The sequence below is a fragment of the Protopterus annectens genome, chromosome 8.part0 (genome assembly GCF_019279795.1).
Source record: "Protopterus annectens isolate FY-2018-M chromosome 8.part0, PAN1.0, whole genome shotgun sequence".
NCBI classification, from domain to species: Eukaryota; Metazoa; Chordata; order Ceratodontiformes; family Protopteridae; genus Protopterus; species Protopterus annectens.
In genome coordinates this window covers 1,500,554,360-1,500,571,565 of record NC_056741.1, presented here as the reverse complement: position 1 = coordinate 1,500,571,565, position 17,206 = coordinate 1,500,554,360, and the positions used below count along the sequence as shown (strand labels likewise).

Below are 17,206 nucleotides of genomic sequence, written 5' to 3'. Positions count from 1 at the left end.
ACATGAAGCACAGGGATTTTGTAACCTCTGGATATAATCCGAAGCACCCAGCGGTCTGACGTAATGGACTCCCATGCCGCCAGATGTCTCGAGAAGCACCCCCCGACTGCCTCCAGAGTGGAGCAGTCAGGCAACCCTTCAGGGCTGTTGCGTGGGCCGATCACAGAAGGATTCTCTGGACCCAAAATTTCTCGGTGCCCCACTGCCTCTAGGGCGGCGTCCTCCCTGTCCTCCTCTGCCACGGAGGGACTGGTTGTCCTGAGCAGGTTGGGAATGTTGCGATTTCCGGAACCACATCTTCTTCTGTCCCTTTTGGTTCCTGGAAAAGGACCTCAGGGGAGCAGAGAAGCGGACTCCGATGGCAGACAATGTCTTCCCGTCCTTCTCGCTCTGGACAAGTGTCTCACGAACGGTCTTGCCAAACAAAGCAGAACCATCAAAGGGGGCATTCGCAAAGGGCACCTTAAAGGGCTCCGTGAAGTCACAATGTCGGAACCAGGCCTGGCGTCTCATAACTAGGCCTGCTCGGCTAGCTCTAGCGGCTCCCTCAGTTGCGTGAGACAACAGCCGCATAGAGGTATTGGAAACAGATCTCAGAGTGGCCATACGAGTGGAGTACAATTGCTTGTCCTCCGCCGACATGGACTCCAGGGGGGAAGCAGCGTATTCTTTAATAAGATCGTGCTGCAACCTGATGACATGTGTCACAGCTCTGAGAGGTCGGATCCGACGATGGGTAGGGTCGGATCCGAAGTACCCAGTACTGTTGGCGCCGACCCACCCCCGGCTCCAACGCTGCCCGGCTCCAAGCGCTCCGAACCCAGAAAGCGGGTCGGAGAAGGAGCTATCGGAGCAAAAAAGGGTGTCGAGCTCCCCCCCGAAGGGGGAGGGAGGCAGGAGCACTCCCATCTGCAGCTGGGCCTGGATGAACCTTCTCATCATCCGGTCCAAGTCTGCATCAGACAGGCTGTAGGTGGATCTCGACGAGGCCACCGGGGCAGGCCTGAAGTGCCACCTCGATGACCTCGACGGGTCTCCTCCTCCAGTCCCGGGGAGAAACAAGGTGATCGGAGCCGAGGAGGGGGAGACCTGGAAGCTGTGGAGGGAGAAGCCCGCTTAGCTGGGGGGGGCCAAAGCGGAGGCCTCGGCCCGCCGCTTGTGGTGCTTCTCCCTCCGTTTCTCCCTCCTGGCCTCCCTATCCTCCGGCGCTTTGGTGGGAGTTTGAATCCCGGCCGGAGGAAGGGGGGCAGGAGTGGTCACCACCACAGGCTGGGGAGGTGCCACGGGAGTAGCGGAGGCCGAAGCCGACTCCGTGGGCAAAAGTGCCGCCAGGACCAACTTCGACCTCTGCTCTTTCAGTGCCCTGGGGTTGAACCCTGCACAAATCGTGCATCCTGAGGACAGGTGTTCAACCCCAAGGCACCGAACACACCGAGTGTGGCCATCTGCTGGTGAAAGCTTATGGCCACACTCGGTGCACTTAGAAAAAATGGGCTTTTGGGGCCTCTGACATTTTTCAAGAAAAGAAATAAACTACACAAACACACCAGGCCCAAAAAACACAAGCAACACACACACACACACACACACTACGACCAGCGAGGGGAGGAAATACACTAAAAAAGAATAAAATTAACAAAAGGGGATCCTAAACACACACACTATTTAAGAAAAGAAAGATTTTCTATTTTAACAAGTTTTTCTGAAAACTTACCTGAAAGTTGCCAACAGCTCTGAAATCCAGCTGTCTCTTCTAAGAGCGGCAAACTAGATCTGAGGTCAACTGGGTTTGGCAGGGGATTATGGGTGAGGGGAAGTGCTAGGAGCTCGGATCCATAGCTGTATAAATAGTTGCCGGCTCGGATCTGATATCGGATCCAAGACCCACAGGTTGCTGACAAATGAAGTCCCTACTCCAGATGCAAAGGTTTCCCCTTCAAACTATACCCAAAGGAAATATAATCAGACAGCCATTTCGAAAGTGTGACCTTGTATACAGGTGCACCAAGTTGAGCCTTTGAAATGGAAGCAAGTAACTGATAAGATTTTTTGAAGATCTTTGTTCTGTCCAAATAAAACCTCAGCTGTCTATGTCCATAAAGACAGTGCAGTAGATATTTGTCTCTGTTGAAGAAATCAGAAATAAAACACAGGCAGGTGAATGGACTGATTACAATTACTCTTTGATGCTACCATAGGAAGAAAAGTGGGATCTGTTCTGAAGGACACTATCTTTATGAAAGACCAAATATAAATGGACTGAAGAGAGGGGCCTGGAGCTCTGACAAGCATTTGGAGGAAGTAGTAGTCAAAAAGAAGAGAGTTTTCCAAGACAACAACTTCAAATTGACAGCGGCAAGGGGCTCAAAAGGAGGCACTGCCAGCACCTGGAGCATGAAAGGCAAGTATTAAGGTGGGACAGAGTCTCAGGCAGGGGCAACAGAAAAAGGTTCCCTTGAGAAAAGCCTTCAAGATCTTAAGGGCAGCCAATGGCGCATTATTTCTACTAACGTGAAAAGTGGAAATGCTACCAGTTGCACTTTAATAGGAGAATAACTGGGTCTATATTACCTTATCGAAAGCTGATAAGAGTGAACGCTCTTTGACCAACCACTAAATAATGAACACACTAAATAGCGAAGACACGGAACAGTGATTTTTTTTCCCCCAGGAAATTGCTGTTCCACAAAAAAAAAAAAAAACAAAAAAAAACAAAAACAAATGCAAACACAACATAAAGTGCCCCCCCACCCCTTGAATATACCAACTCCAAGGTCACACCACAGTGGAGGAAATGGGAAACTCCCGAAAACGGACCAGAGATCTATTCTCTGGGGAAAAAAAAAAAAATTGCTCTTCTGTGTCTCTGTTATTTAGTGCGTTTGATATTTACGAGTTGATCAAAGAGTGTTCGCTCTTATCAGCTTTCGATAAAGGTAATATAGACCCGAATAACTGGACCCAGAGTTAAACAAATCCATGAGAATGTCCAGGATGGCTTCCAAGGGAGCTGAAAAAGAATCAAAGCCCTGACAGCTAGCCGAAAAGGTGAAGTGCTTCAGCTTATTAGCATACACCAAACGAGCTTACATCTTATGGGAAGAAGATAAGATATATATGACTGTCTGACAGCTTGAGATTCAGTATGCAGTTAATATGAGCATCTGAAGGTTGGGGCATCAGATAAGAAACCTGATCTAGAATGAGATCCAGGATCCAAGGAGGGCACCTCAGAAAAGGCCAAAGAAAGGGGAACCACACCTGATGTTGCCAAAAGGGAGGCAATAAGGATTACAGTCACTCTGCAATGGTCTGCCTTCTGAAGAAACTATTACAAATGGGGTTAAAGGATACACGTACAAAAGAGCTGGAGGCCAAGCATACAGGAGAGCATCCCTGGGTGACTGTCCCTGAGGGTGAAATAAAGTTCAATAGCTACTGCACTTGGTGTTGGTCAGGGAAATTAACAGGTTACAACAAGGAGTGCCCCAGCCCCCAAAAATCTCAGCAGCAGCATTCAGATTCAGAGATCACTCATGAAGAAAGAGAATGTACCTGCTTAAATCATCCACTAATATGTTGGAATGCCACAGGATGCGTGTTGCAATCCAAAACCACTGAGACAATCTCCCACTGCCATAACCTCATGGCCTCCTGACAAAGGGGATAAGAAACTAACCCCCCCTCCATTTTTCAGCTACCAGACTGCCAACAAATTATCTGTCTGGACAAAAAATACCCTTACAGAGAACATCCTGAAAAGCCTGCAACACAAGGAGGACTGCCCTCATCCCCAAGATGCAGATGTGCAGATTGGCCTCAGTACTGGAACAAGTTCCCTGGATAGTCCTCCGTTCAAAATACCCACTGCAACCTAAACAAGAGGCATCCATTGTGACCATGGCCTGAGGAGGGAGAAGAACAAACAGTCTCCTGGTGGACACTAAGGCAGACTCCAACCACCACATGATCTGATCTTGACAAACATTCAGTAAGACCACTGTACCACCACAGTTCACTACACAGCCTTCATGTGATACTTGGCCAAGGAAACTAAAAACTGCAGCCTCAATGTGGCCTAACAGCCCAAGAAGATGAGCTGGAGGCTTTCTGTAAAAAAACAAACAAAAAAAAATACTGCCAGTTCTGCACACTGGAAGTCTGGCAGATAGTGTCCAAATAGCAACTTATTAACTCTAGGATCTGAACAGGATGGAGACTTCTGACAACTGCCTATGATCCCCAAGGCACAGCACAGCTGAAGTAAGGTGTCGCTGGTGTGACTAAGGATGCTCTTGTGGGGGCCGTTAGCAGCCAATATTCTAGATAAGGAAAGACCAGAAACCCCTGCAACCTGAGTTGAGCTGCTACTACTGCCATACAGTTGAACACTGGGGGGACAGTGCTGAGACCAAATGGTAGCACTCTGAACTGAGTGCAGAAGCCTTCTAGACTGAAATCTTTATATGATTTAAGCATCCTTGAGATGGAAGAAGCACAATGAGTTGTCCTTCCTCAAAAGCAGCAGCATGGATTGCACCATGACCACCTGGAACTTGGTCTGCTTCACAAACTGATTCAACTTACTCAAATCCAAAACTGGCCTGAGGTCTTTGTTTTTCTTTGGAACCAAAAAGACCAGTGAGTAGACCCTGAGCCTTGTTGTTTTTGTGGGACCTCTTGGATAAGTCATTTTGTTAGCAGCTTCTGAATTTCAATTACTGCTACTCTTCTGTGACATGGTGACACATCTGAAAGCTGTCTGGGATTTAGATTTGGAACTTGTTAAAATGGAATTGAATAGCTTCTGGCTATGACTCTCAATACACATGCATTCCACGTGATGGCCTTCTAAGCTTGTAGGTGTAGAACCAGCAGACTCCCCCCAACTGCATCCACAGCAGGACTGTCAGGCAACCCTTAATTACTGAAAGGACCTCCTGGTGAAACTTCCATGGAAGCTCTGGTTTTGTAGTCTGCCTGGGCCGTGAGGGCGGCAACTATTGGGGTTACACCCCTTGCCAGGGGGATTCTCAGAAGGAACTTCTTGAAAGGGCTACTGTGATTTCCGGAAAACAGACATTTCCCCACTTCTGTTCCCAAGAGAAGGTCTGCTGAAGGGTAGTAAAATGAACTCCAATGGCAGACAGAGTCTTTCCATCTTGCTTACTTCTGGTCAAAGAGTCCTTAACATCCAGCCCGAAAAGTGATGAGCCATCAAACAGGACATTGATAAAGGACATCTTGTAGTAGTCTGCAAAGTCACGAGACCTCCTCCAAGCATGGCAACACATGGTGATGCTGGAGCCAACCACTCGGGACATACCATGGCCTATGTTGGATAGATGAGTGGACACATTAGCAAATGATTGCAGGAGGGACAGCTGAGTCTTCAAAGTCTTCGGGAATCCAAAGTCTGATATGTCTTAACTACTCTTGACACTTATGACACAATGTCCGGCTCAAGTCTGGTCAAGTGAGCTGGATAGTTTAATGCCAACAGTGCCAACATGGCTGAAATATATGCATGCTTCCCTAAGTGACCTAAAGCCCAAGATTCCCTACGTGGGGGACAGGCCCCAAGAAACTCTCATCCAAAATGCCCTTTTTTGTGGGCACCACCATGTTTACATCCACGGCAAAACCCTTACTCCACTGATGTCGGTCCTTGGGGAGGGGCAAGGATCCTGTCTGGCTTTTTGGGGAGAGGTTCCACCATATCCATCTCCTTTCATGTCCTCTGAGAAAACAAGTCAATAAGTGCATCCAGAGGGTAACTACCCAAAATATGGATAGGCCCACTCCAAAGGTCTCCAAAAACGCTGACTCCACCAGAAAAAGGGCTTCAGCAGTCCAACTCCCTCCAAAAATCACCAATGGAGATGCCTTCACAAGAAGGTTTGGGGACCCCTCTCCTTCCTCGAGGTCAGTATCCTCAGTGAGGGACTCTTCAGGTGAGACCAGCTGTTGAACTGCCTCTTAACCAAAACTTCCTACCCTGGAAATTTTAGAGGGAAATGGAAGAGGCCAGAGGCCCTACAGACAGGGCACACTGGAAGCCATCTGGAGCAAGATGAGTAGCAGTCACAGGTGCGGAAGTGGAAAAGTGAGGGACACTGGGTGTGCTTGGTCATTCTCCTGACATCCTTTCTACAACATCAAAAGCAAAGAACAAAGCAGGCCAACCAAAGCTGGCTAAGATCTGGAGATCCCAATGATGCACTGGAATCCAGAACATCTCTGTCCCTACCCTGACAATGACACCAGGGCCGAGTAATCAAGACGAGAGGCCCTGAGAGGAAGGGATTACAATGAAACAGGAAATGTCAAACCTGAACTGCAGACACCAACCTTAGCCTGTAGGCCGCGAGGTTCACCAAGCTCCAACACTGCCAGAGTCAACAAAAACAAGATAGGGATTGGAATCAAAATCAGCCAGGCCATTACATCCAATCCAAAGGAATGAAAGATAACTGGCTCTGAAGCCCTCGGATCTGTAGGCCTCATGGGAAGAAATCAGGGTAAAGGAGCCATAGCTTCTGGATGAAGCCCAACTCAATCTACACCTGTTAAAATGGATGCATCAACTGCTCCAATTCCAATGTCTTCAGGCTTCCAACGGACCGAGATAACCGAGCTGAGGAAGCCAATCGGTGAGGCTTGGAAGATAAGCTGGGTAACTGCTCCAGGCTGCAGATCTAGGCCAGGGAAGCACAGCTTGAGACAGGGATGACTCTGGTGAAAACTCCTGTGGGATAAAAGGGGAAAGGACTGTCCCAAAGAAGTCACTTTTTTCAGAAAAGTAGCTCTGCATACTAATGGCAGTGGATGAAGCCTTGCCCACAACTGGAGCCAAAGAAGACTGGCTCCAAAGTAATGGAGTTGGAGAAGATTGTCTCTGAGATGATGAACTGGGAGGAGATTGTCTCCATGTTAAGAAAGCCAGAGAGGATTGGCTCAGAAGTACCATCCCTGAAGATCATCAGCTCTGAGGTCACCGGGAGATCCAAAGGTCTTGGAACCTTCAGATATGGCAGACCAGAAGCAGAAGAGGGAGCTTACCACTTATCGTCCCCTCAGGAGACTGGGGTCCTAAGAGCACTATTTTTAACCCTGATCCAACTTATCCCCTTTACTAGAGGACAATGAAGAGTCACCCAAAAGACAGAGACCCTTAAACATCAGCTTGGCCCTCCTCTCGTTAATGGAGCAAGTGCAAAAACCCACAGAAATAGAACTGGGGACTCAAGATGACCAACCCAGAGAAAAGAGATGCACTGCTCATGGGTGTCCTTGCAAAGGGAGCTTGTGCCCACACAACACATTTCTTAAACCCTTTATCTCTCCTAAAAGACAGCCAAACAACTCTAAGCTGTAACCTAAATAACTAATCCTAACACAAAAAAAAGAAAACACAAGAACAGCCCTACACACTAGGTGGGAAAAAACAAACCCTTTGCAAGAACCTAATCAAAACCCACTATTTTAACCTCTACACCAAACATGGCAACTAAGAACAATGACACTGACAAGCAATTTGAAAAGATGAAGCCTTTAAGAGAGATGCACTGCCTATCTACCCAGGTGGCAGATGCCTGAAGTCTGCATTTGACTTCAGGGGACTTAGTGGCAGACATTACAATGAGCACCAAAGGGTGCAGAATCCTTAACAGAAAGAGGATCTGGAAGGCTCAAATGCTCAGCCATTTCATGCCTCTTTTAAATCAATCAATAAATCCTGTAATCCTATCAACAAGAATATTTTCTAAATATATGTTTAAAACACAGATTTCCTGTATGGCTAAAATACCCATACCAAACAATGTGTCTGACGAGTGCATTTGGTGTTTCATGGTGTAGAGTCCACACAGAATTCCATCTGTCCCACAGACCCATTCTTGGAATTTTCTGCATCAAACATCTGACTGGATGATTCCCTTAGTGTCTTAAAAGTTATTCTTTAGCAATGAAAGCACCATGGAAGTGAATGGTAGCTAACCTTACAGAAAGCTGTGGCTAGGTTTAATGAGTTCCAGAACTCAATCCAGGACACAAAGGTCTCCCAAGAAAACACCAACAAGAAATGTTCTTTACGGATTCCTGCCCTATGCATCCCAAGTTTTCTACTGACAAACTCATTAATGACTTTTACAAAGTTACTATTGGCAAGGACTCCATGGAAATGGACAGTTTTCCTTTAAAGGGATCCATAAGTCCCCCTTTCTCTTTCCTTGCAAAACAATAAGAAAATGTAACTCTTGTACAGGAATCCTACATCCTCAAATCTTGCCATCCATGAAACTTATTCTTCCTATCAATGTAGGTCAGCCTGCTGTTAACAATATAATTAGTATTTCAGTATGTTCCTTTACTGATATTGTTTGTTACGGCTGGTGCAACACTGCTTTTGCTGACATGTTATGTATGGGCATGCACTCTCACAAGAAATCTTTCCTCAAATTCTTTTATCTTAGGCTCTTTTCTAAATTAATTTGGCTTCCAACTGTCTCTGCTGTTCTGTAAATGACTTTTCAGATTAATGTCCTACAAAAAAGGCAGCTATCAGCTCAGTGATCAGGGTCCAAAAGCACATGCATATTAAACACTGCTCTTGTAAGACAATTTCTGTCCACATCAGCATCTGTGGAGAACTACTACAGCAATCGTTTTTTTAAGCCAAAGCAGACCAAAAAGCCTGCCAACACAAAAAGTTAAAACTAATCATTGGCAAAAACAGATAACTTATTAAAATACAGCTTTTTTTGCCTGCTGACCATCAATCCTCACTTTGATCAGACATTATACTGTCCAAAGGGTCTGTCATCCAGTTAGTCATGAGGGTGTTTTTGTGTTCTTGCTAGTATACAGACAATGACAGCCTTTTTGTTTTATGGCTTAACTCCACCCCTGGTGGTGGCAACACCTGCTTTAAAGTGACACTTCTCTGTTCATGCATGCATTATCCCCAAAATACAACAGGGGCTACCATCACTGGGTTGGGTGGCCACACCCAAAACTTTCTGGTACCTGCTCTCTGCATCATGATGGGCCTCAGCTCTCTGGCCAAGGTCCTGTCATTACAGCAGCAGGTGTGAGCTTGGTGGGACCAAAAATATCAATTTTACAGCAAGTTCCACCCCAAGGAGCAATTTAAGAAAAAAATGAGAATAGATGGGGAATCTCACGGATTGCGGATACATTCTGATCCCAATAGTAAACGTCAGACAGACAGTGGCAGAATGAGTGGGGGAGAGAGAGTGAGAGAGAAAGACAGCTAGCTAGCAAAGCTGGTACAAGTACAATCTTCTGCATACAAGACGACCCTTGGAATATGCCTCTAGAATGCATAAAGAAAATTCATCCTTTCATAATGGAAACATCCCTGTAATTCCAATAATCTTAATGCAAACACAAAATTCGTCCTTACCTGCTCCTGAAAGACACGTTTCTCATCCCCTGTGCTGGGTCGCACTACATAGTCTGTCCTTCTGAAATAAAGAAATCATGGTTTTAACCAAACAAAGGTGGATTCCTAAATGTATTCAAATGGTGATCAGGCAAAGTAAACTATTTCATCTGCCCTATATATCTGTATATATACGTGTGTGTGTGTGTGTGTGTGTGTGTGTGTGTGTGTGTGTGTGTGTGTGTGTGTGTGTGTGTGTGTATATATATGTATGTGTGTGTGTGTACATACACACACACACACATATATATATATATATATATATATACACACACACACATATATATATATATATATATATATATATATATATATATATACACACACACATATATATATATATATATATATATATATATATATATATACACACACACACACACACATATATATATATATATATATATATATATATACACACACACACATATATATATATATATATATATATATATATACATACACATATTTATTTATTTATTTAAATTTTTTGACCGGGAGTGTCCGACTGGACGTAGGTCCATTTTCAGCGGAGGCCCGGGGATAAAAGCTTCACAGTTAAAATAAACAGACAGTATTTACATTGGATTACATAGTGATTAACAATTTACATAGCAATTACTTACAACATATTTACAGATGAAGAACATAGTACATCAGTAGACAACTAGAATCTTTATCTGTGAAGTGCATACCAGACATTAACAAATGTTACAAGAAGAAGAAGTTTGTGCTGTATAATAAGTACTGGCTTATGAGCATCTGAGCTTGCTATAATCAAGGTAGTTAGTGGAGTGGAAAGAAAGGTAATGGTTGGATGGGGTGGATGATATTAGAGTGGGAGTTGCAAGGGCATAGCCAGCATGTTTTTAGTTGCGCTTTTAGTAACGTTTTGAAGTGGGTGCATGATGGTACGGAGGAAATTGTGGGTGGGAGTGAGTTCCATAATTTGGCTATGGCGCAAGAGAATAGTGCTTCACCAGCAGAGTTATTGGCTTTAGTGATCTGCAAGTGATTTTTGCTGCTGGATCTTAGTGGTCTGGTGGTGTGATAGGGTTGGAGTTGATTCTGGAGGGATGGGACATTTAGTAGATGGTTTACTAGTTTGTGGGTGAGTGAGAGTTGATACCACTGAAGGAGGTGAGGGAGTTCAAGCCAGCCCAGTTCAGCAAGTGAGAGACAGTGGTGACTACGGTAGGATGCCCCTGTGGCGAATTAGGCGATTTTTTTGTAGCAGGTCTCTAGCTTGTTTAGATCACATTGCCTTAGGTTGGTATATATTGGAGAGGCATAAAGTAGGGTGGAGATAAGGTGGGAATTTGTTATTGAAATCTTTGCTGCTTTGGTGAGAAATTGCTTATTTCTGTATAATGCTCCTAGTATTTTGTGGACTTTTTTTTATAGTCATGGATATGTGAATGCCAAATTTTAGTTTATTGTCTATTTCCACTCCTAGCAATTTGGTGTGTTCAGTTGGGTATACAGTGGTGTTGTCTTTTGCCATGATGTTAAAGTGAGAGTTGTTTTGAGTATGTTTGGTGGGTTGGAAGATGAGTAGTTTAGTTTTGTTTGGGTTGAGTATTAATCGGACATCGGACAACCATGTTTCAACAGAGGAAAAGGCTTCCTGTGTGACTTTTTGCAGTTTTGGTAGGGACTGGGCTAAGCAGATGATGGTCGAGTCATCTGCGTATTGTATGAGTGTGCCATGTTTGGTGGCAGAGGCTAGATTATTGGTGTAAACAGAGAATAGTAGGGGTCCAAGGATGGATCCTTGGGGAACCCCTATGGAGACAGGTAGTTGGGGAGATATGTCACTCTGCCATACAACGGATTTTTGGAGGTCAGACAGGTAACTCTGAAACCAGTTGGTGAACGATTGTGAGAAGGATAGGTTATTGAGGACAGAGATAAGTTGTTTGTGTGGGACCATGTCAAATGCTTTAGATACATCTAGGAAAGTAGCAGAGGAGAGATAGCCATTGTTTTTATGCTGAAGGATAGTGTTAGTAAAGGAGAGTAAGGCATTGGTGGTGCTATGGTTTGGTCGGAAACCATGCTGAGTACTGGAAAGGAGGTTGTTAGTAAGGAGGTAGTCTGAGACCTGAGAGTGTATGCATCTCTCTAGTATTTTGGAGAGTGGAGAGAGAATAGCTATGGGGCGGTAATTGGTTAGTTCTGTGGAGAGTCCGCCTTTGTGGAGGGGAATTATATGTGATACTTTCCACAGTGTGGGAACATAACTTTCTGACAGAGATCGGTTAATCAAGATGGATACTGAGTAGGCCAGAGCATCAGCTGCGATTTGTAGGTATTCACTTGGGAGGCTGTCTGCTGCTAATTTGGTGGGTTTAAGTTTAGTTAAGAGTTTTTTTATGTTGGAGGTAGGTACAGGAGAAAAAGAGAAGGCAGTGGGGAGATTACTAGTTGAAGGTGTGGGTTGGAGGGGAGGGGGGTTGTGTTGTTTAGCTAGTGATAGTATGGTTTGGGTGAAGTGTGTGTTGAATGAAGTAGCAAGATTTTCTGAGGAGTGAGGGATGTTAGGAGGAGGGGTACTGACTTTACCTGGGTGGAGGATGGAGTTTATGGAGGATCAGAATTGTTTGGGGCTGTGTTGTGTGGAGTCTAGGGCAGACTGGTAGTATTGGGATTTGTCCTGTTTTATTAGCATTTTGACTCTATTGCGTAGTTCTAGGAATTTCTGTCTAGCTGAGGGGGTTTTTGTTTTGTGCCAGTGCTCCCAGGCTTTATCCCTGTTTTTCATTTCTGACTTAGTGGTTTTCTGTAGCCATGGGGAGGGTTGTGCTTTGGTTCTGGAGAATCTTATGGGGGCATGGTAATTAAGGATGTTCAGGAAGGTAGTATTAAAAAATTCAACTGCATCATCTAGACTGAGGTACTTTAGAGGATGCCAGTTACATTCTTTGAGGGATGAGATGAATGTGAGTGGGTTAAAGTTTAGTTTTTTACGTACTTGACGGTAGATGACAGGTTTAGCTTGGTATAGGTATTTTTTGAGTAGGAATGTTGGGGAGTGATCACTGAGGCTATCTGATAAGCAGCCTGTTATATATGACTGGAGGCTCTTACTGACTAGTATCCAATCCAGGGTAGTGCGCTTGGTGGAGTTTTTATTTATCCTGGTTGGTGACTGGACTAGTTGAGTGAAGCCATGAAGGTGTCCATGATGGGTTGGATTGTTGCCAGAACAGGATTGCCAGTCAATATTGAAATCACCTAAGATGATAGTTTCTTGGGGGAGATGGTGGGTAGTCCAGCTGAGGAGGTTTTCTAGGAGAGGGATGTTTTGGTCAGGTGGGAAGGAGCATCCAATTATGTTGATGGTTTTGTTTTGTTTAATTTTGAGGTTGGTATATATTATTTCTTCATTGCCTATTTGTGGAGCTGATGATTTTAAGATCTGGATGTTTAGATGCTGCTTAAATATTATAGCTACACCACCTCCTTTTTTGTTTAGCCGGTCTACTCTTAGTATGCCGTAACCTGTAGGGAGTATTTGCTCACTGGTAATGTGAGGTTTTAGCCAGGTTTCTGTCAGGATGACTATATCTGGGGAGTACAAGTCTATGGTGGCATGGAGTTCATGGACTTTGTTGGATATACTTCTAATATATATATATATATATATATATATATATATATATATATATATATATATATATATATATATATATATATATATATATATATACACACACACACACACACACACACACACACACACATAAACACACATACCCATCCATATATGTGTATCCATTTATAGCTATATGTACATGCATAGGCAAAGGCATGTATTTACATACTTCAGTCAAAACACATGGCATACCATAAGGTGGTCTTCAAGAAGCAAACTTCTTCTACCACTGAAACAATTTTCATAAATACAAGTAATGTATGGGTTGTTAAGAATCAGAAAGTTTGCCATCCTCAGTTATGTCTAAAACAGGATGATTATGTGATGAATTCTAAAGAAATACCACAGAAACACATTTCAATGAAACTTAACCTTGGCAATTACAAGTCACGCCCATGCCTCAAAAGTCATTTATTCACAGACAAAAGCTTGCTCTTCAGTCAGCTAATGGCTCACAAACACTCTTGACCACCTATTCCTCTTTCATCTTCACACCTATTCATTTTCTCTATTTTCTTTAGTTTACTCATGTGTGTTTGGGGAGGCCCATGAAACAAGTGGCCTGTGAAACTGTGAAAGAAGTTTTTAGCAGGTGTAAAGTACATTCAAAAATATTTCAGCATTTTCTGGTTTTCTCTATCCCATACAGTAGTCACATTTGCCTCACAGGTTCATAGGTAAGCAATAAGTAACCCCAGTCTGCAGACCATTACAAGCCTAGCAAAAAATTATATACACACTTATACATATATATATATACACACACACATACATATAACAGACACACACACACGTATACAAATACACACACGTATTTATTTACATATATATATATACACACATATATACACACACACACATATAGATATTAATATACTGTAAATATATACACCCATACATATACATATATACACATTCATACATATATACATTTTAGATATAAAACTGTTAGCAAGAAAAATGAACCTTAAACTGCTAATGGAAGACACGAATGTGAGCCATACTAATAATGACAGCAACTGTAGCAATCTCAAGCAAAAAAGCCTGTTCAATCCTAACTTGAAGAATGCTTTAAATGCTTTTTCTATGGTTTGTGAAAGACATGTTAGAAACACCCTAGGCACTAAACCTCACCAAAAGTGGTTCAACCTACCCAAGGATGAACATACTGCCCTCCACACGGTCCGCATCAACCCTGACATTAGAATCATGAAGGTGGACAAAGGGACAGGCATATTCCTCATGAAACAGGGTGACTACATCAGCAAAATGAATGTATGGCCAGCAGCAGAATGTTGTTACAAGGTCACCACTGACCACATATCACAAGAATTTGAGAAAACAGACCTCACCTTAATCTGTCTACTATAAGGCGGATCCATCTCCTCTCAGGAATCTCAATTCATGGAGGTAGACAACCCCAACTAGGGAAACTGTTCGGGATCCCCAAAATCCACAGAGACCCCAGAGAACCCCCTTAGACACATTAGTTCATCCAAACACATGAAAGCAGAGTTTATTTTGGAGTTTCTGGACTCCGTCCTGAAACCAGCAGTACAGCAATCCAAATTCTATCTGCAGGACTCGTGGCTACTGCTCAATGAACTGCATCAGGTCCAGTTGAGCTCCGGTGACCACACTTTGGTCACCCACGATGCATTAGCACTCTACACCAGCAATCCCAATCAGGGAGGGACCACGTTGGTTAGCAGCTATTTAAAACAGCACACCTGATTTGGGAGGAACAAAATCACGCCCATCATCGAACTTATATTAATTGTTCAAAACAACAACTTCTTTTCCTTTAATGAAGAAATTTTCCACCAGAAACAAGGCTTAGCTATGGGAGCCAAAATGGATCCAATTTACGCCGATCTAGTGCTTAATGCCTGGGAGGATGAGACCATACCGTCGGTAACTGGGTTTAAGAATGTACGCCTTTACAGGTAATATATTGATGAAATTCTTCTGATATAGGCTGGTTCCAACCTACAAATATCTCCTTCCTCCAAAATATAAAAAAACAGCATTAAGTTTCACCAATTCACCATCTTTGGCAGAGGGCCCAACATCCATTTTTGATACTGACTTCTCATTGGACCACAGCTCTCAAACCCTCAAGTCCAACATACATAAGAAGAACACCCTCCACAATCACTACCTTGACTACTACAGCCCACACCCCCACTTCTTGAAAAGTAACACCATGAAAGGGCAGTGCATCAGGCAGAGTATAATCATCAGTGATGATGAATCCATCCACACAGAGTGCCAACACCTAAGAAACCTCTTTAGGAAAAGGCACTACCCTGAGCAAGTCACTGATATGTAGATAGGAAACGTGGTCTCCCTCAGGGACAAAAAGTATCCCCCACTCCTCAAACATGGGTTCTCCCCTAAAGTAAAGGATCATGTGAACCAAATGTTAAGGTTGCCAATCCCCATTTCTTTGGATAGTAACAGCATTAGGGACATAGTTATCAAGAACTGGACTTTAGTCCAAGAAAACCCAGACCTCTTCAAGACTCTGTGCTACCAAGCCTTCTTCAGCTAGAAAAAAAAAACTAAATCACTCAAGACAATCTACTGGCAGACTTCCTTCAAATAACAGCTGACGCTCTAGCCTATCCCATTTCCATTCTCATAAATAGGTCAATACCTGACTGCAAAGTACCTCACTCCTGGAAAATATCACATATTATACCACTGCAAAAAGGGGGTAAGTCCCTTGAGCTTACCAACTATCACCCTATTGCAATTCTATCACCTTTAAGAGAGAGTTGTTCATTCCCAACTAATGCATTATCTTCTACAGAATGACCTGCTACCCAAATCCCAGCATGGCTTCAGACCATCCCATAGTACTACCACAGCAGTACTCTCATGTACCAACATTGTCAATCACCATAGAAACAATGGACTATTTGTATCCTCGATATTCTTAGACCTATCAAAAGCCTGACATGGTCAACCATAATATTTTTCTAGGAAACTCTATCTTCCCTTAAAATAAGCTTCTCCACCATAACATGGTTCAGTAACTACTTATCAGACCGTCAGCAGGCGGTTCTATGGCAAGACCAATTGTCCCCCCATTACCAGTAGTCATAGGTGTCCCTCAAGGGTCCATCCTAGGGCCTTTGCTATTCTCACTATATACTAACCAGACAGCTTCATCCTCATTCTACCTCCATAGTGCAAAATCAGATGGTGCCACTATTATACGTGCCTCCCCCACCCTTCATGACCTAAAAATCATAACCCATAACAACTTTTCCTTAGCAGAAGCATGGTTCACTAACTTATTCTTAATCCCAAAAAAAACAAACTCATTCTTTTTAGCCCTGGTAGATGTCCTCCACTAAATAATGATTTCATCATAACATCCAAGGACAATATACAAATCACCCCAACAACACACACAAAACTATTACGTGTTGAAATTGACAATAATCAAAAATTCGACATACACATAGCCCAAACAATTTAAAAAGTTAACAAAAAGTTTGGTCTCCTTTACAGTAACAGACAGTTCATCACTAAACCTACCAAGGCCACCTTAGCAGGGACTCATCTCTTATCCATTCTCTTTTATGCCTCCCCCATCTTAACTAACCTTCGCCACACCGAACTAAGCAAAATGGAATCCTGCTACAACAAGATTGCCAAGTTTGCTACTGATGCGTCTCATAGATCCCATCACTGTCTAGCCCTCAAGCAACTAAACTGGCTTGAGTTACCCCAACTACTCCTACTCAACTAACTTTCAATAGCTCATAAGCTCTACTACTTTCCTGACAAAACCTCAGCACTTCATAATCTAATCCACCCCTATACCACCACTAGAACCTTAAGATCTAGTTATCAGAACCATATAAATGTCATCAAACATAAAAATGAATTGTGATTCTAGGTCTATAGTTTACTTAGCCATATGTGATTGTTGTCCGGCATATTACATCGGCAAAACGGACCGGAAGTTTAAGGAAAGAATCTATCAACATGTATATGCTATTAGAAAGAATAGAACTGAAAATGCTTTAGCAAAGCATGTTAGCAATAATGTAGGGCACAGTTTTCAT

The 17,206-nt window shown here is 43.3% G+C and overlaps 1 protein-coding gene across 1 annotated transcript in view; it reads right to left on the bottom strand.

Annotated features, from left to right (window-relative positions):
* NFRKB (nuclear factor related to kappaB binding protein) overlaps positions 1-17,206 on the bottom strand; it is a gene marked incomplete in the record, with an annotated part of 1,477,031 nt that overhangs the window by 750,312 nt on the left and 709,513 nt on the right. The window contains 1 exon segment of the mRNA XM_044081086.1: positions 9,428-9,488. Coding sequence (XP_043937021.1) covers positions 9,428-9,488 — 61 coding nt within the window.